General features: G+C 46.5%; 1 protein-coding gene across 1 annotated transcript in view; it reads left to right on the top strand.

Annotated features, from left to right (window-relative positions):
- Nucleotides 1-2,421: 2,421 nt before the first annotated feature.
- The window catches only part of TNFRSF21 (TNF receptor superfamily member 21), a 68,047-nt gene continuing 45,596 nt past the window's right edge, over nt 2,422-24,872 (top strand). The window contains exons 1-3 of the mRNA XM_042986521.1: nt 2,422-2,941; nt 21,454-22,102; nt 23,806-24,300. Coding sequence (XP_042842455.1) covers nt 2,855-2,941; nt 21,454-22,102; nt 23,806-24,300 — 1,231 coding nt within the window. The 5' untranslated portion in view covers nt 2,422-2,854. The remainder of the gene's footprint in view (nt 2,942-21,453; nt 22,103-23,805; nt 24,301-24,872) is intronic.

Raw genomic sequence — 24,872 nt, 5'->3', positions numbered from 1 at the left:
GATAAATAATAGTATAAGGCAAAACTCAAGGCAAGATGGTAGTTTTGGTGATTTCTCCAGCGTCCAAATATATAATCCGGGTTTAGCCAGCAAGACAAAGAAAATGGAAAAAATATATATAGGAGGATAGAAGAAGCAGATTGACTGGAAATGTGCTAACAGAGGGAAAAGAATCAACAATGATTTTGAAACTGGAAGCCTAGAAGAAATGTGTAGCAATGGCAGAAATGTGAAAAAAAGCCCAAAGCTGGGATGTGTATGAGGAGATGGGAGTTGGAGGGTGATGTGGCAGAAATATGACAAAGCTAATCCTTATGGGTTACTGGATTTCCATCCTTTCCCAGAAAATAAACATATCTGAGTGACCATACTGAAAATGTGGCAATGAGTTAATAGTTGAAGAATTTTTACGAAGTGAAATAAGATCATTCATATATTTTAATTCAAAGTAACAGTTTCACACCCCATTTAGATTCAAATTATCCATAATCCACTTATGACTCCTATAGAGGGACATTTACTTAAATGTTAGTAGTAAACAGGATTGAGTGAATTTTTCATCCCTCAAAATGGATATTTAATTTCAACTTGATGTGATCAATACCACACCGGGAAATGATAAAATTTGTGAGTGGTGAAATCACAATTCAAACTTCTTTTAAGAAGAGAGACAGTTAAGACAGGACTCCTTACACCTGCATAGTAACCCAAAACCTAAACCCGAAATTTGCCCAAGTTCATGAAGCAAATCAATCAGCTCTAGCTTTGAGTAAGGTAGGTTTAGTTGTGAGGAGTTACATGAACTAGCTAACAAACAAGGGCTGTCACTCTCACCCACCCACCCCCATTTTTTTACACCCATGTAACTTTTTAAAAAAAACATGATGATATTGACCAGTCCTTTGAGTTTTTAAAGAAATAGTTGAAACCCTTATATATGGAGACACAATAAATAACCCTCACTCTCTTGAACTTCTGGAAATAGCTAGAGACATTCAAATCCAAACATTACCCTCTCCCCAAACTACATATTGAGTGGTAATATTTTCTACACGTTCTTTTAATTTCACCGGAGGTTACACATTATGGTCCCCCCCTTTAATATTTATGGATAATCCTTTTCTTTACCAACAGATGTCTGAAATAAGAGATTGGAATGAATCTATCTATCTATCTATCTATCTATCTATCTATCTATCTATCTTTTTATCATCTTCCAAGAGAGCACAGAACAATGGCCAAAGCACAAATATGTCAATCAAAAAATGAATAGTTCACACCTCTGTTTTAATAGGTTATCTTCAGGGGTACTGGGAGTCTTGAAGCAGGCGACTGAGAAAGTGTGTACCTTGAACTAGAAGGGGTCAAGGAAAGCTAGAACAAGCCCAGCACCACAGGGCTCACAAATGAGGACGACAGAGTGAAAGTGGAAGGTTCAATACAGTATTCTATGAGCAGTCAGTATCTAGACGATGGGCACCATCGTACCAGACAAGGTGGTCACAGTCAGGGGACGAACTCCCTCCTAAGAAAGGAATGCTGGGTCGTATCTCACATTCAGAAATGTAGATGTTAACTATCCAAGATAACGTTCTGGCTGTTCCTACTTCTGAAGCACTGTGCTAACTAACTTCCTTTCTACCCGCCCACAACGGCATTTGAAACTCAACTACAAAATGTTAACACTTTTTTTTTGGGGGGGGGGGGGGGAGAAATGTTTTTCATCTCGGTGATAATCTGATTCAAAACACTGGATCCTTTAATTAGAAAGATACACCTGCCCACACATCTCAAGGATTTCCAAGGCCTCACAAAGACCACCCACGGACCCAACTCCACAGACTCTGAGTCTGGAACCCTTAGTCTGGGTTTCCTTAACTGTGCTCATCAGCCCAGAGGTTTTCGGAGTTTGCTCCAGAGTAAAATGACCTGGCGAACCTTTAAAAATCCCAATGCTCGGGCCACACCCCATTTTCGATTAAATCAGAATCTCTGGGGTGGGATCAGGCATGCATACGTGTGTTTTCAACTCTTCAGGTGATTCGAAAACGCAGCCAGGTTTGAGAACCAACTCACTGGTATATTTTTGGCACGCAGTTCATCTACGTGTTCTAGGGTGCTTGGCTGTTGTTGATCACTGCGTCAAAAACCACAGATGGGCGCCTGTCGCAGAAATAATTTACTTAGAATCGTCTTAGAAAAAACAAGTAAATTTGGGCCAGGGGTGGGCACACCTTCGCCGCGGTTTCCCCGGGTCAAAAAGCAGCTGCAATTCCTTCAGCCAACGCCAAGGGGCACCCTCTCCCTCCCCGCTCGACCTGGAACGCCTTCCCGGTGCTGATCGCACAAAGAGCCCGGCCTCCTCCCGGGTGACATCACAAAGGGCCGATCCCCCGCCCCTTCGGCGCCACCACGTGTGTCCCCGCGCCCGGCGGCCACCCGACTCAGTCCCTCACCGGCCGGTCTGGGCAGCGGTGGAGGGTGGTTGGCAGTGGCTGGAGGCTTCGCTATGGGAAGTTGTTCCTTTGCTCTCTCGCGCCCAGCCCTCCTCCCTGGTTCTCCGCAGCCGCTGTCGGAGGAGAGCACGGGGAGGCGCGGGCTGCAGCCGCCGCTGCCTCTCCCCGCCCGGGCGGCCGCGCGGCTGGGCAGGTGCTGAGCGCCCCCGGAGCCTCCCTCGCCGCCTCCCTCCTCTGCCCGGCTGCCCGGCTGCCGCAGTGCACATGGGGTGTTGGAGGTAGATGGGCTCCCGGCCCGGGAGGCGGCGGTGGATGCGGCGCTGGGCAGAAGCAGCCGCCGACTCCAGCTGCCAGGGGGCCACGCGCCCCGGGCGCCTCTGCGAGCCCCGGGCTCAGCCATGGGGACCTCCGCGAACAGCAGCACCGCCCTCGCCTCCTGCAGCCGCGTCGCTAGAGCTACGATGATCGCGGGCTCCATTCTCCTGGTGAGCGCGCGGGGGGACCGGGGGCGGCGGGCGCGCGGGAGCCCAAGGCGCCGCGCTCCGGGAGCGGGGCGGGTCCCCGGGCCGGGGCTGCGGGGGGCGCGGGGTCCGCCCGGCTGGGTGGGGGTGGGGGTGGGGGTGGCGGAGCGTGCAGGCCGAGGGGAAGGTACCCGGGTCGTCTGGGGGAGCCACCGGGCTCAGCCGGGACTCTGGAATGAAGGCGAACTGTTTTCCTCGCGGTCTGGCTGCGCTGGAGGAGGCGCTAGAGGTGGCCCCCCGGCTTCCTGCGCATTTCGGGGCTTTTCCCGCACCTCGGGCCCCCTGTGCCCCCACCCCCTCCACACACCTGCACAGGCACCGGCCGCTGCGCCCTCCGCGTGGCGTGGGGCGGGGGCTGCGGGGCGGGGCGCCGGGGGCGGCGGCCGCCGCTGTGCTGCAGCTGCAGTGTCGTGTCGGGATGCTACCGCAGTGGGAGAGCGGTTCCGGTGCGCCCCGGCCGCCGGAGACCTAGGTGCGTCCGCGCTGTGCCTTCCCGAGCGGCGCGCCGGCCGCCCCTCCCCCACCTCTCCTCCGCGCCTCGGGTGGGTCGCAGTTTCTGCGTGCCCAAAAAAGGACCCCTAGACCCGCTGTCGGGCGCCTCCGAAGCGCCGGCTCCCAGCCAGCCAGCGCGCTGCCACTTGAGTGGGGGGAGGGGGAGAGACCCACATAAAGGAAGATGAATTGCTCCAGCCTTTCCTATCGCTCGCTTACCTGAGGCCAGGCAGGTGACCCTCCCTGCAAAGGGGAGCAGGTTCGTTCTTCACCCGAGCCGCATTCAGCCTCCAGGGCGTGTCCTGGACCTAGTCCTCCTTCGCTTACCTGGTCAAAGCCTGAAACCACCCTTGACCTAAAACTTATCCTCAACTTCCCCAGATCCCTTCCCCTTTCCAAATGTTAGAAGGGAGGGGGCGAGTCAGGTGGACGAAAAATTGAGATCAAGCCCTTGAGCCACCATAAGCTTCCCATGCCTGTCTTTTTGTCTCTGGAGGGAGGACAGAGATTCTTAGCTGAAACCCAAACAAAAACAAAAGACAAGAGCCTATTTTCATGGCTGGGCTGTGTACGGGAAAGGCAGGCTCGCTGTCTCCTTCCCGAAAAGGGCTTAATGGCTGGTTAGCCAAGATCTCTTAGATCCCAGGGCATTGCAGTTGCTATGGCCTGGGAATTCATCCTACAGACGCTCTGGTTCCCTGTGTGAGTGTAGGTTTTAAGGGGAAAAGAGAGGCTAAAGAAAAGTTTGGTGCTGTTAGCATTTATAATGAGGCAAGTCCCAGTCTCCTTTCAGCGTCTTTTCTGCCCATTAATAGTAATGGCAAAGTCAAGATCTGTATCCTTGAAACAAGTGGGAGGGATGCTGAGCATAAGGGGGTGGGGATGGGCGGCTCTTCAAGCAATGGACCTGGGTTGACAGTGTTGGTGAGGAGAGAAACCCATCTCGGCCCATGGGAACACTGACCCTAACATCAGTGGAGTTACATCAGTCCTTGAATTTCTCCATGCTCCTCTACCCACCACATGCCTGTTGGTCCCTCTGACATATCTGATTATTACATGCCCCACACAGTCCATGCCTAGGTTAAATCCTAAGTCCGTGTGATGTTTCATTCATTTTACATTTGAGCATGAGATAGGTGTTTAAAGGAAGGTCTCCACATAATGAAAGTGTCTCCACTGCTTTAACCGTCAGAGAAAGAACCATGCTCCTTTTCTGAAATCGTTAAACTCAGTTTATCTAAAAATTGTGCCCTGGATTTGCAACGAAAGACCTGAGAATTTAAGTGTAGCTGTTTTTTTTAAAAATGAGATTTATAGGGGGGCTTAGAGGCTATCTCAGGCTGTTAACTCAAGTGAGAGTCCTTATTCTCCTGGCAACTAATTTCAGTCCATGAAATGGCTTGGGGTTGACCCAGTTGTCCTGAGGGTGACCGAGAGGGTGTACCAGGGGTCACCAGGGATTTTGCTCTAACACCCAACGAGGTGATGTCTTTTATTTTTTTCCCATCCCCACTCTGCAAGCCCCAGCCCTCAGGATAGGCATTACTAATGTGTAAAATGATGATCTCATGATATTGGTATAGGATTATTTATCCCTTTGGAGTTCTTAGCCATGTGAAAATGGCAGACACCAGGCACTGGAGCCCAGCGAACCATGGCAGGTGCTCAGAACACTCGTGGGGGAAGTGGGGAAGTTAGTGTTCTACCCACATATTGCAGTTAGATTAAAAAAGAGTGCACTCAATAAAATATTCTTTTTATTATGGCTTTCAGTTACTCTAGTTTTTCAAATATCTTCTTTTTATGACTATAATTGTTATTGTCATCATTTAAAAAATTTTTTTCTAATGTTTATTTTTGAGAGAGAGACAGAGTGTGAGTGTGGGAGGGGTAGAGAGAGAGGGAGACAGAATTCTGAAGCAGGCTCCAGGCTCTGAGCTGTCAGCACAGAGCCCGACGCGGGGCTCGAACTCACGAGCTGTGAGATCATGACCTGAGCTGAAGTCAGCAGCCCAAATGACTGAGCCACCCAGGCACCCCATTATTGTCATCATTTTTGACACTGTTTTTTCGGGATGACAGGCTAACTGTATGAAAATCTCATATCTCTTTAATAAGCTTTAAAAAAAACTTATGATACCTACATAACCTACAATATCACATATATATATAAATCACTGTGTCAGGAGCTTTATATACCGTATCTCATTTACTCCCAACATCTCTGCAAAGCAGGTGGTGTTATGCCCATTTTACAGATGAGGAAACCTAGGGCTGCAAAAACTTCATTGGTTTGTGCTGGGCCACACAGCTCACTAGTGATGGCACTTGGGCCGGGACCCAGCAGCGCCTGACTCCTCGGCTCGTACTCTTGCTCACTCCTGTGCCACTTTACCCATTTCACAACTCCAAATTGCTAGACGATGAAGTGTAGCAACCGAAGGCTCACCGGAGGAAAGTTGAGACTGGTGGTTTGGTTTGTTGCAGAGTATTAATGAGAGTTACACGAGTGCCTTTGGAAGAAAGTGTTCCTGCTCCTTGCAGTTCTGTTTCTGATGGGTTGAGGAGTCGGCGTGATATTGGAAAGTAAACCAGAAACTGAGAGATGAAATGTTATGTGTTCCAGGCCAAAAGTCTGGAGAGAAGTGAGGCCTTGAAGTTTGTGCCGTTGTTAAGGAATGCCCTACAAGGGCATGCCCAGGAGGAAGGACACACTCACAGGGGTCTCCTGCTCTCAGGGAGCTTGCTTTGACCGGACAGATAGAATGTTGGCAGGGAGGCAGTCAGAAAACAAGGGAACCGTAATGGATAAGGAAATGAGGTCTGAAGTTTTGGAAACTGCTATTCTGCATGTATTACAAATTCCAGATAGAGGGGCGTTCGTTCTAGGAGCCTGTTCAGCCGTGTGCCGGCCTAGAAAGTACCAAGTATTAATTAATGCCAGGGTCATTGAGACTGGATGTCTAGCTTCGTGTCACCTCTTGCCCTTCGCTTCTTGAAGTTAATCATCTAGCTTCTTGGCACTTGACTTTGGCTATTGGGCTAGGCATGCCTGGAGTGGTCTGGTGGGGCCTGAAGTCCTGAAGCACTTGATGGCAAGTTCAAGTAGAACTCTGAATCAGAGCTGATATTATATCCAAAAGATTTCCTCCTTTCTTTAATATAACTTCCAAATCATAGAGTGGGAAAGTGGCAAGGGAAAGCTGGAGGGAAGACAAGAGCCTAGATTAGGGAAATTGATTTACTTTCCATGTTAGCAAACCTACTCTGAGCACCTGCTCTGAGAGAGGCACTGTACTAGGCAGTGGGAACCCAGGGGTGAGTTAGGATTTGGATCTTGATCCTCAGGCACGGTTTCTGTGGTATGTAAAATGCACATGGCTATCAGTAGGGCTGATATGGAGTCCGTGGATGAATGTACTCAAAGTAATACACAACGTGTGGTTGATGTTAAAATCTTTAGACTACTTTAAGTGACTTTGGCTTGTTTAGTTTGAAAGCCAGCAGAAGAGAAACCTTCCCAGGTCTCAGAATAACCTACATTAGCACTGGTAGGGGAAGTGACTTATAATCAGAAGAATAGGGAGGGCCGACTTGTACTGGAATGCAGGATTTCTGACTTACCCCGTGAATCTCCCATCCCCCTTGTCAAAATGTGTAGAATAGGATCAAGCTTTCTCAATCTGCACTGTTTCCAAAGGCATATGGCTGAATCTGCCTGAGGTTCAGTCCAAGACAAACAGACAAAAATCTACTGTAAAATAAAATACACAGGCAAACCAGATCAGCAAGAAAAAAATTCCTTGTGGAAAGTACACTACCTTAAATTAAAGGAAAAAAACCTGAGACTAAATAGACATAGATCACCAACTGGCGAAATTATACGTGTTTTAGTGTGGCTAAATTTGCACAAAGGCTCCCAAGCTGGATGTGGTCCAAACAGTTAATGCCCTCTTTTCCAGGACAGGTTGAAGAAGGTGACTTTCTCCAGGTATGCCTTATTGGATAGAGGCAAGTAGGCGTGGCTTAAGGGGCTCTCTAACAGGTGGTCTGTGTACTTTCTGCACTGTAGATCAGAATGTGGAGACATCACACTTCAACTCTGCCTTTGAGTCCATCTGTGAAAGTGAGGGGTGAAAGTGAGTCGTTGGTGACTCCATTGACAAGCTGCAAATTGGTTTTGTACTCCACCCGCTCTTTATAACACATAATTGGCTTGGGTAAACCTGATCGATCGATCGATTGATTGATGGATGCCGGGAAATAGTCAGATCGCCAGACTATTTAGGAGCCAGTATGAATTGAGTGACTTATCACTGCATAAATGGCAACGTCTGTTTTCCAGTAAACACTAAACACTGTTGACCCTCTTCCCCCCCAAACAGGCCTGGCAAATTCTGCTGAGGCCAAGTCACTGGCAACTTCCTGGAAAACTCAGATGCTTCTGCTCTGTGACTGGAGGAGCCTAGGGTATGTCATCGCCTTTGGGCATATGCCCGATGACCATTTGAAGCAGGTTCAGTCCGGGCCATCAGGCGCGGATATATGTGTTTGATGGAATGAAAACAGAAGCCTTAATAGGAGTCAACTTGTTCCCCCAAATTGGATTCGTGTTTAGCATTAGCAGGACACTGGGCTTTGTTGCTGCCGGGGTAGCAGCTGCTGAGCTTTGATTCTTTAGGAATTGGGGAGGGGTGCTAGATCATGAATAAATACTGGCTTTGTCCGAGTGTTTGTATTTGTCAAGTACCAAAAAATAAACAAGAGTCTGAAATTGGCTTCTCTGCTGCCACCTGGCTTTCCTACCACCTCCCGTTTCCTGGCCTGAGTCCAGGGGAGAGGAGCCCGGGCAGAGGTATAACCAGGGAGGAGCTTGGCAGGTGTCAGTGAGTGTGTCCTAACCTTGGGGCTGCAGACAGGTGAGGCTCACTGATACTCAGGCTGTTGATTCAAAGCCGTGGTTTCACGGATATTTACGCTTTTGACCTCACTCTTCCTGAGGGGTGGAGAGTCCTCCTGGAATGGTCCATTCTCCTTGGATTCTGGCTGTCCCCACCCCGGTCAGCATCCCGGCCTTGTAGAGACCGATGCTTGCAGTGGAGGGAAAGTTTGCTCCAAGGGAGCTCAAGCAGGGTGAGAGTGGGCCGGGTATAGGTGGGTGGTCAGGACACTGACCTCTATAGCCCCATCTCCTCTTTAGAAGATTTGGAAATTATGGGGGCGCCTCTGTGGCTCAGTCAGTTAAGCATCCAGCTTCGGCTTAGTTCATGATCTCACGTGGTTTGTGAGTTTGGGCCCCACGTCGGGCTCTGTGCTGACAGCTCAGAGCCTGAAGCCTTCTTTGGATTCTGTATCTCCTTCTCCCTCTGTCCCACCCCCATTCATTCCCTTTCTCTCTCTCTCAAAAATAAACATTAAACAAAATTTAGGAGATTTGGAAATTCTGTCTAAGGCTTTGTTGCAAAGTAAAGAACAAAAGGAAAACAACAGAGAAGTAAGGGGGCTTTGTAAGCTACGTCATAGCAGGGGCTCTTTCCCCGATCTTATATCATTTTCCATTTGCCTTTTCACCACCAGAACTGCTTGGTGGGTCATCCTCTTGGAGCTGTATGCAGATCGGTTTTGGGAGAAGGAACCTGAGTTTAATGGATTTAGGAGGCAGGAGAGGCTTGCGTCCGTGAGTCCCGGAATCAAATGAGAGTAGCTGTGGATTCAAGAAGGCTTCTGCACCGAGAGCCCAGAGAGGAGGAATATTAATGGCTGTGCATATTAATCATTGATGTGGATATTAGTAAGCTCCTGTTTATTGACATTACCATTGACATCGTGTTGAATACCTTCTACAAATGATCTCAGTATATCTTACAAGTCCGTGATGTAGTAGCATTAGCCCCATATTATAAGTAAGGGATTGAGGTGTGAGAGAAGTTATGGTCAAGCAATTGGCAAGTGGCAGAGAGAGGATTCCCATCTAGGCCATTGTGGCTTCGTACACACTGCTTTCTCGGCCAAGTTGTGGGTAGGGAACAAGTAACCTTCATTTATTGGAATTTTGTTTCTCGTTAAGGGAATGATTTTACCTGAGAGTCGAACATTTCCCTTTCTCCCTGGCAAGCCATTCTGCCCTGTGATGGCACTAGGAAGTTTAGCCAGAACAGCTGATTATAAAGTAAGAGCAACCTGTGTGTGTATGTGTGTGTGTGTGTGTGTGTGGACTGAAAGTGGACGGTCGATGGTGCCATGGTTAGGATGGAAAGATATTCTTGCAAATTGAAATGTTATAACTAGGGAATGGATGCCTTGCTTTCCTGCGCCTTGGGTCATTTTGACAAATATTTGCTTAGTGAGTAACGGTGTGACATAGGTTCTGCTTAGCAAGTAGTTTTAACTCACTTTTCCCGAGAACTTGAGGACCTGGTAGGGTTTTCTTCGCTGCCAGCCTGGTTATTTGTGTAGGATTAGTGCATGGGTTTGCCTCATCTGTTAGTAGTATTTACTTCAGTAACTTTGCAGTTCTCTTAGAAACTGGTTGAACTCCATGGTCTGCATGGTCCCGTAAGTCATGTGTTTGTGTGTGGTTTCTGACACTCACTTTTAGCATTCTCTTAAGCGGGCTTTTAAACATAGCTCTTCCTAGATTGTAGATGCTGAGTAGACTAGAGAAAGGCCAAGGATGAGGAGAAGTTTAACCATTGGTTCTGGGAAAGAGGTTGGAATTCTGGTTTCTCAAAGAACTCTTGAGACAAGACCATTATTTGATTTCATCCTAGGTACGGCCAAGTTGGCTTCACCAGGATTAAGAGAAATGGGCCGGGGAGGGAGGAAAAGATTCAAAGGCAAATGGTAACAGGTTTCCAGAATAATTTAACTGGTTATCATTCACTTTTTGCTCTTCCTTTACTTCTAGGAGTCCAGGATCTCGCTCTAAACTAACCATTCATTCTAGACAGGCTGGAGGGTAGTTGGGTCTTGAGCTGCATCTCAACACTTTGAGCTACAACTGAAGGGTATTTGAGTTATTAACAAAGGACATTTTAAACTTAAGCAAATTGGCAGACTTGAGGAACCAAGTGGGTATGGATTTCTCTTCCCAATTCATTTTTCTTCTTTGATATACACACAATTACGAATAGTTAAAACTAATGTATACATACTTGCTTGTATCCTGCTTTCCTTTATGCATCTATCTTATCTGATAGAGACATTTTCCTTCATTTAATAAATATTTACGACACATTGCTAAATTGCACTGCAAAATGTCAGGCATTGCTAGACTTTGGGTGTGATAGTAAAAGGCCTTTCGTGGCCTTTTACTCCTTCCCTTTTGGAGTTCATAGTTTATTAGGGAAGACAGGAAGGGCGATGTTCTGAAAGAGCACAAGGAAGAGGATGCCAGTGAGAGGGAACAGCATGTAGAAGGGTCCAGAGGTAGGAAAGAGTCTACATGTTCAGAGTGTAGGCGAACGCCATTGCAGCTGGTGCTCGGCGAGTAGGGGCAAAGGGAGTGTGGGCTGAGGTTGAAGAGGCAGGCAGGGGTCAGGTTGGACAAGCCCTTTAAAGATGTGAACGTGTCAGGATGTCGCTGGGCATACAGTTGTAAGCAACCTTGTAATATGATTTTAATGAGATTTCTTCAAAAATTTTTTAATGTTTATTTTTGAGAGAGAGAGAGAGAGAGAAAGAGAGAGAGAGAGAATAAGTGGAGGAGGGGCAGAGAGAGAGGGAGACACAGAATCTGAAGCAGGCTCCAGGCTCTGTGCTGGCAGCGCAGAGCCCGATGAGAGGCTTGAACTCACGAGCCATGAGATCATGACCTGAGCTGAAGTCAATTGCTAAACCAACTGAGCCACCCAGGCGCCCCTTAATGAGATTTCTTTTAAAGATCACTCTGGCGGTTCTGTGGAGTAAGGCTTAGAAAGGGGACCTGTAGGGGCGCCTGGGTGGCTCAGTTGGTTGGGTGTCCGACTTCGGCTCAGGTCATGATCTCACAGCTCGTGGGTTCAAGCCCCCTGTCGGGCTCTGTGCTGACAGCTCGGAGCCTGGAGCCTGGAGCCTGCTTTGGATTCTGTGTCTCCCTCTTTCTCTGCCCCTCCCCTGCTCATGCTCTGTGTGTTTCTCTCTCTCTCTCTCTCTCAAAAATAAATAAACATGAAAGAAAGAAAGGAAGGAAGGAAGGAAGGACCTGGAGATACAGGAGGGCCAGTTGGATTCTTTTGCAGTTAGTTCAGGGGAAAGACTGTGGTTCTGGGGTCGGGGCAGGGAAGATGGGGATTACTAGATAGATTTGAAAGATTTTGGAGAGGGTTTACTGACCATGAGATGTGAGGGGGCAGGAGCTGAAGGAAAGCATGACAGCTTTCACTCGGTCATCAAGCCGGACTCCCTGGTTCCTGAGTGGAGTCTTTGGTGGTCTGACTACTTTGAAGGGGAAAGCTGGGAGAGGGGTGGGTGGGCTCGGGAACCCAAAGTTTGGATGTGTGTTGGTAAGTTGGAGGTGCCTGTGGTTCATGCAGTTCAAGCCTTCCCGCCTGCCATTTTTAAATAGCCGTCTCTCCGGTTGGCCATGTGTTGAGCCACCCTGCCGTTGGTGGACGCTCGGGTTATTGGCATTGTTCTGCAAGCGAGCAGCACTGATGAAGTTGTCTCTGTACAGACCAACCGCTCTTTTTCCTTTTGGGTTGTTCCCAAAAGTGAGGTATATTTGGGGTGTATTCCCCAAAGTGGATTGCTGGGTCACGGGAAATGAATGAACCGTTTTATGGCTCTAGCTGCATACTGCCAGATTTGTCTTTAGAAAGACTGAATTAATTTAAAGTGCCACCAGGAACTATAAATGTGCCTTCTATCCCACAAGGCTGCCAACATTGGAGTTTATCATTTTAATTTATTTATGCGGCTTTAATATAGATATGTAAGGGTCCTTGGTTGCCCACGTTTACATTTCGGTAATTGCTAGGGTGTCATAAGTTTGTCCATGTGATAATTACCTTTGTAATTAATTACTCATGTTGTCCTCTGTCTCAGCTGTTGGGTGGAATTTATGTTAACCTCGTTTGCATTCATTCATTACATTTTTGGTTATAAGCTTTTGTTAGCTGTGTACGGCACACATTTTTATGTTCTACTTTTAACATTATATTTAATAACAAAAACTTAGGTGAGTAAATTCTTAAACCTCCTCTTTTTTGTGTCCGAGAGTGTCTTTGGTTGTCATTGGTTTTGTTTTAATAGTCAGAAATGGATCTCTTTACAGTCGGGCTCAACCGACTATTCTGACGGCTTTGAATTTTATGCTTGATCTTTTTAACGTCAGGTTAGCTGACTTTTCTGGTCTCGAGCAGCACGTTGGTGGTGGAAACTGCATCAGTGTGTTCTGCGGGGTGTTCATCCATCTTTTGTGAGTGAAGGATTGTATGGCCAGTTCCCAAAAAAGTTTGGGAAATGCCGGATTCAGCGAAGTCACTATTTTCTGCAGCCCTCCTGCGGAGCCTCCTGGAGCCACAGCAGGCTAATATGAATTGTGCCTCTGGGAGGGCTGCCATCAGGAGTATTTCCTAAACTTTTAGGCCAGGGGTTGGTACACTTTATCTGTAAAGAGCTAGATAGTGTTTTTTTTGGCTTTGAGGGGCATGTGGTCTCTGTGGAAACCGCTCAACTCTGCTTTTGTGCTTTGAAAGCAGCTCTGGGCAATACCTAAAAGAATGGGCGTGGCTGTGTTCCAGTAAACCTGGATTTGTGGACACTGAAATTTGAATTTCAAATTTTCATGTGTCACAAAATTTTATTCGTCTTTTGATTCTCACCCCAGCCACCCACCCCCACCCCCTCCCCCCTACGCCCGCAACTATTTAAAATGTAAAAATCATTCTTAGCTCGTGGGCTATAAAAAAGCAGGGGACTGGCGGGAGTTTCCTCCCCCGAGTTTCAGACCCGAGAGCATGAGCATCCTGTTGGACCAGGTCAGGGAAACTCATTCTGGAACATGCTTGCTGAAATTCTGCTGCTCCGTTTGTCTGAAGTACACTTTATTGAAAGTAAATCCTTTCTCCTCTCTTGTGTTTTCTCGTTTGCTATGTATTGTTTACACGTTAAACCTTTTTTGAAGTGTCAGTTGGCCCTTGTTTGTCTCTTAACTCCTCACCGTGCACTCTGTATTTTGTTTTCTGTTTTTTGTTTTTTGTAGCATGCTCCAAGGCTAGTAGGGAATGTTTTAGGATTACAGCTTTCTAAAATCTGGTGTCTTTTTAAAATTAAAAAAAATTTTTTTTGTTACGTTTTATTTATTTTGAGAGAGAGAGAGAGAGAGAGAGCATGAGCAGGGCAGGGGCAAAGAGAGGGAAAGAGAGAATCCCAAGGAGGCTCCATGCTGTCAGTGTGGAGCCCACTGTGGGATTCAAACTCCCGAACCTTGAGATCTTGACTTGAGCCGAAATCAAGAGTCGGACGCTTAACCGACTGAGCCACCCAGACGCCTCTAAAATCTGGTGTCTTTAATGCACTTCTCAGGAACTGGACATTTGCATTTTAATTGGGGTGTTTTAGGAGACTGTCTAATCCCAAGGGAATGAAGCTACCATGTAGTAATGTGATAAGTAGAAGGAGTGATGATTAAAATAACTAAAATATCCGGGGGGCTGACTTGTGTCTCGCGTGTTACACCCGCTTTATCTGTATTAACAATGAATCCTGAAAACAGTCTTGGGAGAGTAGTTCTCGCCATTATACCGATGGGGACATGGAGACGCAGGTTGGGTCACTCGCCAAGATCCTACAGCCGGGACCTGGTGGAGCCAGCCTGCAGGGCACACGCCAGGCTAAAATAGGTCTTGTTTATGCTCTCCTGCCGGGACCGTTGCCCTGGCTGGTGTTGTTAGTGTTGCCTTGGTTTATATGAGGATTCTATAAATGCTCAGGGAGCGCAGAAAAGTGTTTCCCCTAAACCTTGACCACTGTCTTGTTTATAATGTGGCTTCCCCATGTAGGCGGGGGTCCTGGCCCACGGAATTAGCCACTGGCCTAGATGGAAGGAGCTGAAATCTGTGGTCCAAGGACTCAGTGCTGGGTGCGGGCACTCCTCTGCATTGCAGGTTCCAGGCCAGACAGCATCTGGGTTAAGTTGTGCCTGTGTTTTTCCTTTTCCCAGTATGCCCTGAGCTCGCCTCCTTCCAGCCCTGGAGTCAGCACATTCTAGCCTCCGTGTTTCTTTATATTCGCCGACGTTAACAGCAGTCCCTGCTTTTGCCCTAGCAACAGAAGACCTTTTTAAGGCAGCGTAGATAATAGGGAATGCAAGAAGCTGACCAAATTTATATAACATACCTGGGAACAGATCTGTGTTTTGTGGAAGCTTTGTCCTTGCAGCTTTCCTCTTCATACCGTTCTTTTTCCCCTTCAAATTTGGAGAATTCCCAGCAATGTCTGCTTCTTATAAATTTGATGTGACTCTCATAATAAAATGGTCAGAAATTCTGGGGGTGCCTAGCTCTGCCTGGCTTTTGCCTTTTGAGCATCAGTTGGCAGGCTTTATGGTCACCATCTCAGGAATAACTTGCTTGCCTTGTCTTTGTTAGAATATCACAGTAACTGAGATCCCTCTTAAAATAATAGTTTGACGTGCCATTAAACATTTTCTCTAGCAAACTCAAAAGCAGTCTTCCTGCTTGCCCATTGTGAATAGGCAGAAGTCTGTCACTGCCTTGAGCTTACTCATTTTCCATGAAAAATTACTGGAATTTCATCCAGAGCAAGAATGGCATAAATACATTGTACAGGTAAACCGCAGGGGATTTTCTTTCCCGTTGGTTTGAAGGATGAGGTCATGGGATAAGACTTGTTCAAGATTTATAAACATCAGCAATCTGACCTATGTTTGCACATCTGGGTGCTTCTGGTCCTCAATCTCATCCCAGTGCCCTAGAGGAGAAGTGACAACAGGACCGGTGTGATGTGGGCCACCAAGGTGAGTGTGGCAGCCTTGGGGGCCTTTACAGCTGGTCATTTTGGAGCTGCCTCTTTCCTCTTTTGCAATTTGGTTTATCCTGGGGTTTGCCTTTTGGCTACTCATTAAGCATTTATAGCACTCCCACATCCTGTACGGTGAGGGTTGGTACACTGACATTTGGTTATTTATCCATTATGGCCGGTGAAATCAGCATCCCGGATAAATGAAAATTTCCCAAGAACTGAAGTTTCGACTAGGATGGAACATAAATAGTTTCTGAAGAATAATCTCATTATACCTCTCACAAATCCAAGTCTCACATTACTGTGATTTTTTTTTTTTTTTTATAAAAGGAAGAGGGATGTTTTAAATTCTTCATGACATCCGGTTGTCATCGCAAGCGCCCCACCCAACGTAATTCTTGTACATCAGGCATGGTTCTGTTAAAACGGTCATGTGTCCTTAGTGTCTTTGGAGGTGAAACAGACTGTGTGCCCGCCCACCGAAGGCTGCCAGACTTGGATTCTGATGGCTACTTTGTGGAGGCCTTTTGGTTTTCTCACGTTGGCTCTCATACCTGTGCTCCAGCAGCCGCTTCTGTACCATCACACTGTAATTTGTTGCTTCTAATTGTTTATGGTCTGCACATCCACTCATTGAGTCAATAAACACTCGTCAGGTATGTCATGAATCGGGTACAGGCCTTGAGGGCTTGCGTTAGCATCGGTATGTGAAACAGACTCTATCCTTGTCCTCATGGAGCTTGTCCAGGTGGGAAGGCACACCTAAACTTGACAGATGTACCACTGCAAAATTATGGGTTTCATAGGAAAAAAGGGGAGGGGACAACGTGAAACCTGATTTAAGTTAGGAAGAGAAGGGCAGGGATGATATTGCAGAGGAAGTCCGATCTCTGTGAAAGATTTTGCATTTCATCCTAAGTCGTATGTGAAGCCACTGAGGTTTTGTTTTGTTTTTTTTTTTTTTTAGTTTATATATATCTGACAGAGAGAGAGAGAGAGAGAGAGCATGAGCAGGGGAGGGGCAGAGAGAGAGAGGGAGAGAGAGAATCCCAAGCAGGCTCTGCACTGTCATCGCAGAGCCTGATGCGGGGCTCGATCTCACGAACTGTGAGATCGTGACCTGAGCCAAAACCAAGAGTTGGCTGCTTAACTGACTGAGCTACCAGGCGTCCCTCGAAACTATTGTTTTAAGCAGGGGATAAATGGATCAGATTTGGTGTGTGTCAACAAAGGAAGCCAAGAACTCAATACTGATTGTTAGACTGAGAGAAGGTCTGAGGGTTCCGATGAGTGGGCTCCTGGTCCCTGCGTTTTTTGACATTTCTTTTGACTTCTCAGACCAGGTATTAGTTGGCTTTTTTCCTGTAAAAGGCCAGATAGTAAATATTTTTAAGTTTGTGGGCCATCTGGTCTCTTTTGGAATTAGCCGGCTCTGCCCTTGTAGTTGAAAGCTGCTATAGGCAATACCTAAATGAATGGCTGCATTGCAGTAAAACTTATTTACAAGAATAAGTAGCATGTGCGATTTAGTTCGCTGACCCCTGGCTCAGAGGTTGCTTTGTTTATGATTTCCATGGTCGTCATTATTGAAGTGGTTCAGCAAGGAAGGAAATGCAATCCATGTGGTTGTCCCTGGCCTTGAGCTGCTTATAATCATTATGGGAAGATAAATATATACACTTATGAGGCCATCAACAAACATTACCAGCAAGATGTAATTAGTCACCGAAATGAAGACTAGAAACAGGAAATGTGATGAAGAGCTTGCTCATCTGCTTGGAATCCTAGACATAGGAGTAATTGTAAAGCCTTCGTGGAGGAGGTGGAACTTGACCTATAGCCGCAGACAGAGTTGAATATGATCTTGAAGGTTAGAGTTGAATAGGATCTAGTACAACGTACCTAATTTGACACACACGTGAGGCAAGGTGCAACTGATCTTAAGGCAGAACCCGGACAAAAACACGTCTTCTGTTTTCTAAACCTTAGTGCACATATCCTTTCTTATTCAGGTCTGGTCTTCCCACAGGCTGACAATACTTATATAGTAGATTCATTTTAATAGGGAGTGTGAGTGGGGGGAGGGGCAGGGGAGAGACAGAGAGGGAAAGAGAATCTCAAGCAGGTTCCACACCTGCTTGGCTCCGGGCTCGATCTCACGACCCTGATATCATGACCCCCGCCAAAATCAGGAGTCGGACACTCAACGGACTGTCCTCCAGCTTTGTAGCTCAGATGGGTTTTTGCCATTGACTTTGGAATTGGAGGAGATCTTAGAGGTCCCTCAAGTGCAGTGATTTGCAAACTTGTTTTAGGAGTAATCCTTCCTTCAAATGAGTTCTTACTCGGAGCCCCAGCCCCCTTAGCAAATTGGTAAATCAGAGCTGCTGTGTTTGGGGCAGAAATGGGGAGCTCAGAGCCCTACCTCCTGACCTTGCCATGGCCCACAGGTGCACCCTCCTGGCTTCAGGGGCAGCCTCGAGAACGGTGCTCTCAAGTCTGATATGAAGATGATTTTTTTTTCTCTCTCCTTCCATAGGTAATTGTTCACCAAATGTAGCTGCTCTGACCTCTCGAATCCATTGCCTTCTTCTTTCCATGGCCACCCCCTTAATCCCAGCCACCCCTGACTTTCACTTTGGCTTTCACCTTTTTTCATCCATTCTCCCCCCAGCCACTTTCCCCCTCTACTCTGCTGCCAGTTAACTTTTTTATTCACAAATGTGATTATATGTCGCCCCCCCCCCATATAAATGCAGAGTGACTTCTAATTGCGTTTTGAATTACGATCAAAATTCAGAGCCTCTCCAAATTTAACTATGGCCACTGTGTTGCATTTGACGTAGAGCCACCTAAACTTTTTTCGTTCTTGAGCTAAGCTTTATTCTGCTTCAGTTTTTTTTTTTTAAGTTTATTTATTTATTTTGAGAGAGAGAGAGAAAGCATGCAAGCAGGGGAAGGGCAGAGAGGGAGGGAGAGAGAATCCCAAGGAGGCTCTGCACTGTCAGTGCAGAGCCCGATGTAGGGCTCTATCCCACAAACCGTGAGATCATGACCTGAGCCGAAACCAAGAGTCAGACGCTTAACCGACGGAGCCACCCAGGCGCCCCTCTGCTTCAGAATTTTGCTGTGGGGCTCCCTCTGCCTAATCCGCCCTCCCTTCCCCCTGTGCAGAATTAAATTCTGCTTCTCTGTCCTTCGGAACGACTCCAAACACTTCCATAACATCCCTGAGCTAGGAAGCATGTGCTAACCTCCCCCTCACGGGACTCTGTGTTTCTCCTTAGCAGTAATCTCAATTGGAATTAAGTAATACCTGATGTAATTCGTTGTTTCTGTCCACCTTGCTTTAGAAGGTGCACTGCATGGGGCTGGAATGGAGTTCACAGGGCTCCGTTGTCAGCCGGTGACATGGTGCCTCGTATACACGTAGTAGGTCTTCACTGCACGTTTGTCCAGTGCGTTCAAGATGCCTAGTTCTGCACAAATCTCATTTCTAGCGTTCAGTCCGGGTGAGATGCTGAGGCCTCATTGTTAACTCCGTGTGTAGGAGGCAGAATTGCCTCCTGTAACATGAGGTAATTGAAAGGTCCGTTTTTAGAGCCCCATTGTCTATAAAGTGGGTTACTTAGTATAATGCAGTTAAAGAGCCCCGAGCTTTGCTTCAGTTAGAAATCTGACAAATTATTCTAAAGGAACAGAGAACTGAAACATCTACTTAATGAGTGGCGAAGAGCGGGGGTGCAGTGGGATCTGGAAATGGGTTTTGTGTGCCACCGGAGGGGTGGGGACCTCTGGTAGTTCGGTAGTCAGGGGCTGATGCATCCCTGAGAAGGGTGCACCCTGGGGAGTGAAGTGAAGCTATAGAAGACAAGCTCCAACCCCACGCCTGGACACACACACACACACACACACACACACACACACACTGCTATTCACCACTATGCTTGTTCTGCAGAGCCACCCTGGAGTAGATGCCTGGCTGACTGTCTAGCCTTGCACAGGTAGGGGCCAGACTCAGAGCCCATACGTTGCACAGCAAGGTGGTGGTTGTCCTGACCACCACTCTCTGGCCAGATCTCCCGTACATTCTCCGATTTATCTCCTTTACACAAGTGTAATAACCTGCCATTTGGGTTGTTTATACATCTTTCAAACTTCCAGAACATTGTGTCCATCTAGAAGTGCTTTTGCACTTAGAAGCTACATATAAAGGAACTTGGAGCAACACAGAGCAGGGCCACTTTTGCGACCTCTTGGGTCGGTCCTTAGTGTCAAGGAGATGGGGACGAGATTTGTCCTCATGTGCTTGACAAATGGAACTTGGGCTCCACACGCTGGTGATGGGCTTTCTTCCCTCAATCTAATACGTCTGCAATGCTCAGAAGAGTGTGGCTGGGCTGATTTTGCAAACAGAATGACCAAGAAAAGGAAAGAAAGCCAGAAGCAAAAAAGGGGATGATAGTAGAGAATTTATCCTTATTAAGCAGGAGATTCTTTTTCTTCACAGTCCAACCTGCAGTTAAGTTTCTTACCAAGAAAAATCAACCACTAGCTCTTTTTTGTGTGTCTCAGATTAAAGAAACGATGACTAGATTCTCACAAGCTAAAAATTTGTTTTCAGTATGGTTGTTTAACTGGAGGTGGCCCTGGGCGAGAGTAAGGGATGATACTTTTGATTCAATTAGTTAAATTTTGCAGTGGAGGGGAACTGAATCTTGGGTTAAGTTGCAGGGTGCTAAGGAGACAGGAATTCTGATCAATTTTTGAAAAAATTCTGCTTTCATTCTCCTAGTTACTGGTTTTAATTTAGAAGGAAATTGCCCTGATGGGTATCTGGTAGTTTGAGGCAGCCATTATCTTCTTGACGCTTGACCTTTCTTCATTTTGAGGAGGGCAGTGGGAACGTTCTTGTTGGACCCTCTCAACCTTCATTCATGCAGAAAAGCTCTCTCTTAATATTCATTCTTAAATATTTTTCTCCCCTCTCAGAAGGACCTCAAGATTTAGTACCACAAATATAATTTACTTTCTCTGAAGGTTTCAGTTTGGAAGCTAGTGTAAAATCTAGCTGGGTGAAGTTTCCGTCCTATGAATTAAATTTACATCTGTTGAGTCCCTGCTGGACCCAGCTTTGTGTTTGGACCCCCTAGGTGTCTGTAGGTCCATGCTCCTGCAACCATGGTCTTCAGAGGCTGAGCAGAACAGGATGTACATCTAAAAGCATCGACTCTATTGTTGAAAGCAAATTAAGAATGCCAAGGGCCTGCCTCTGTTTTGCAAATAAAACAAAACCAAAGAACGTTTGGCGTTGCATAGAGAAAAGCTTTGAAAAAATCATGCATTATCAGTTAACCCCATGTGGGTAATCTGGTACCATAAGCAGAAGTAGCTTAAATAGACGCCGTCATACTTCTCAGTTGCTTTGTCCTGGTACCAAGCAATGGCAACTTAACATTTGGGCCACGAGAAGGAAGACAACTATTCAGGAAGTTAGTTTCTTCTTGCATTAGGACTTTTCACTTCTACACAGCATTTAAAAACAATTTTTTTTTTTTAATTTGAAAAAAAAAAAAAATTAGGTAAGCTCTATGCCCACCATGGGGGTTGAACTCACGACCTTGAGGTGAAGGGTTGCAAGCTCCACCAACTGAGCCAGCCAAGCGCCCCTATACAGCATTTTGAATATGAACTACAAAGTGTTTTCATGTTCATATTCTCAGTTGATTTTTTGTAATCGATTTGAGCGGTATTATCAACTTCATGTCACTACAGACAGAAAAAGAAGGAAGTTGAGGCACAGGTCACGCAACAAAACCAAATCAGGCCTCAGGATGGAATCAGAGTCTTGGTCTCTTCCTACTGTGTTGCTGCCGTAGTGTTAAGAGGCTATGGGACTGGTTGGATCTCTAATGGGAGCGATGGTGGTTGTGGTGTTCTTTTCTTTCTTCTCCTCTGTTCCCATCTAACACCTTCTTGGTTTTTATCCCTTCTCCCTCCCCTTTTATTTCTTTCAGCTTGGATTCCTTAGCACCACCACAGCTCAGCCAGAACAGAAGGCCCCAAATCTCATTGGCAAATACCACCATGTGGACCGTGCCACTGGCCAGGTGCTAACCTGTGACAAATGTCCGGCAGGAACATATGTGTCCGAGCACTGTACCAACACAAGCCTGCGTGTCTGTAGTAGCTGCCCTGTGGGGACCTTTACCAGGCATGAGAATGGCATAGAGAAATGCCATGACTGTAGTCAGCCATGCCCATGGCCGATGGTTGAGAAATTACCCTGTGCTGCCTTGACTGACCGAGAATGCACTTGCCCACCTGGCATGTTCCAGTTTAATGGTACCTGCACCCCCCATACGGTGTGTCCTGTGGGTTGGGGTGTGCGGAAGAAAGGGACAGAGACCGAGGACGTGCGGTGTAAGCAGTGTGCTCGGGGTACCTTCTCTGATGTGCCTTCTAGTGTGATGAAATGCAAAGCATACACAGACTGTCTGAGTCAGAACCTGGTGGTGATCAAGCCGGGGACCAAGGAAGCAGACAACGTCTGTGGCACACTTTCGTCCTCCAGCACGACCTCACCTTCCCCTGGCACAGCCATCTTTTCATACCCGGAGCACATGGAATCCCATGAAGTCCCTTCCTCCACCTATATTCCCAAAGGTAACTTAACCTCATGAGTTACTTATTTGAAAAAGGTTTTGAACCCAGTGGAACTACCGAAAATGGGCTTGTACGGAGGATGTTTTCTCCGTTTTGTATATTCCAAAGTCACCCTTTGAGGAAGGGCCTCCATTTCGTGGCTAATTTAATCTGGCTTCTTTGCATGCATTAGAAACATTTAGACTCAGGTTTTCTGTTAGGGGGGGAATCAAATATCTAAAAACTAGGTCACATCAAGTTTAAAAATAAGAACGAGAGAAATAAAGATAGTGTGTGGCCTTATGTAAGTCACTTCTTCAGGCCTTGGTTTCAAACTTGTTAAATACATGATGTTCAAGGTTCCATCCAGACTCAGTTTTCCAACATGGAATCAATCCTGGATAGACACAGCCAGAAGGAAAGAAGGAGGGATAAGGGGAGAAAATACCATGATGCCTGGAAGGGAAGGATGAATATTAGAAACAAGTTGGGGCATAGAAGGAGAAAGAAAGAAGTTTCAGGAAACAAGCACATTTGTAGCATGTTGAACATAACTGGCATTCACATTTGGAAAATAATAAGTTTAATTTTTTTTCTTTAAAAAAAGTTTTTTAATGTTTATTTTTGAGAGAGAGCCACTGGGGGAGGGGCAGAGAGAGAGGGAGACAGAGAATCTGAAGCAGGCTCCACACCATCAGCACAAAGCCCGACATGGGGCTTGAACCCACAAACTGTGAGGTCATGACCTGAGCCAAAGTCAGATGCTCAACCGACTGAGCCACCCAGGTGCACCTATAAGTTTAATTTTTCCAATTATTTTAACTTTATGCCCTTCATCAAGTATCCTAGTTGTTAGGATTTGGACGTCAGGCAGAATATAAAATTTATTATTTATTTCCAAGTCCTTTTTGATTAATTTTCATGAGATGATAGCCAACTTGAGTTGTGCTTTCTAGCATACTCTTTGTGTGTGATTACACTGGACCTTCATGATAACTCTGTAAGGAGGGCCTTCTCACAACCGCCATTTTGAAATGAAGAAATGGGCTCAAAGAGCTCAAATGAACTGTCCAGGTTTTCTCAGTGAAGGATGCAGGCTAGGTCCTGTCTCTTGGGACTCGAAATCCCTGGCTCTCACACCAGGAGTATGTGCAAGCTTCTCTGAAAGAAGTCCACTAAGCTGCCCAAAATTTACTAATCTATTAATAGCAGATGCTAAGTCCTGCTTTGTTTTACTCACTGACTTTTCTCACCAAAGCTTTCCCTGGTTGGATTTGGAACTGAGTTTGAGCTCTTTTTCCCTACCTTAGTTATAGTCTCAATTTTACCATTGTATCCTGAAATGGTCAAAAGGAGGAGGAGTAAAGGAATTAGATTAGTTTTGTGAATAATCAGCACAATTAAGAGTTGACTAGAACCCTGAACATTCATGGCTCTGCTCTGAACGTGAAGCATAGGAGAAGCTGCCCTGAAGCTCAGATGTTGGGTCCCTGAGGATGCTGTTGGTTTTGCCATGAGGAAGTGAGTTTAGCTGTTAGGTTTAGTTTTTACCTTCCACGTAAAAGTGCCGTTAGAGTCCTTACGAAAACGTGCAGTATAAATTACTCTTAAGCTCCAACAGTTCACATCTTGCGTTATCTGGCCTGGTTTGAAGATGAACAGGAAGAGGAGGAATATACAGATCCCCAAATATAGAAAAGCTCTCCCCCCCTCCTTTTTTCTAGGCATGAACTCAACAGAATCCAGCTCTTCTGCCTCTGTTAGACCAAAGGTACCGAGTGGCATCCAGGAAGGGACAGTCCCCAACAACACAAGCTCAGCGAGGGGTGAGGAAGGCGTGAACCAGACCTTCCCAAACTTCCAGGTAGTCAACCACCAGCAAGGCCCCCACCACAGACACATCCTGAAGCTGCTGCCATCCATGGAGGCCACTGGGGGGGAGAAGTCCAGCACGCCCATCAAAGGCCTCAAGAGGGGTCACCCCAGACAGAATTTACACAAGCATTTTGACATCAATGAACATTTGCCCTGGATGATTGTGCTTTTCCTGCTGCTGGTGCTTGTGGTGATAGTGGTATGCAGTATCCGGAAAAGCTCAAGGACTCTGAAAAAGGGGCCCCGGCAGGATCCGAGCGCCATTGTGGAAAAGGCAGGGCTGAAGAAATCCATGACCCCAACCCAGAACCGGGAGAAGTGGATCTACTACTGCAATGGCCATGGTGAGCCTTCTTTTCTCCTTGCTCACAGATCCCCATGCCTGTCCTTTCTTAGTCCTTGCTGCCTGAAGGAGTGGGAAATGCAAAGTTTCTGGAAGCTACTGTATACCATGTGCTGTTGGCTCTAGTTGTGCTATGAAAAATGAGGTGGTCCGCATTTGACGTAATACATTCACAGACAATAACCACTCTGCCCTTTTCTCCCCGGCACATTTAAAGGAGAATGTTGACAAATCAGAGACCTGAGAATGACCCTTAGGGACTTTGTTCAACCGTGTCATTTAACAAGCGGGGAGATAGAGTTCAGGGAAGTTTGGCTGTGTCCTTGACCCAGGCTGGTTGTTTGTTCAGCCCAGATGGGACTGACTCCATATCTCCTGACTGTTAGGTCCCTTGCTTCTACAATACGAGGCTGCTGGAAAAATAGAGGGCGAAAAACCCATCTTGTCTTCGTTAAGTTTGCCTTTTTGAATCTGAACCTTGCTTTTAGATTCCTGTCACTTTCTCACAAGTGCTTTTCCCCTCCTTGTGTTTTGAGGATCCCATTTCTATCAGGAGGATAGGAAAGTCTTTTA

Source organism: Panthera tigris, chromosome B2 (genome assembly GCF_018350195.1).
Source record: "Panthera tigris isolate Pti1 chromosome B2, P.tigris_Pti1_mat1.1, whole genome shotgun sequence".
NCBI classification, from domain to species: domain Eukaryota; kingdom Metazoa; phylum Chordata; class Mammalia; order Carnivora; family Felidae; genus Panthera; species Panthera tigris.
This window is presented reverse-complemented; position numbering and strand designations above follow the sequence as displayed.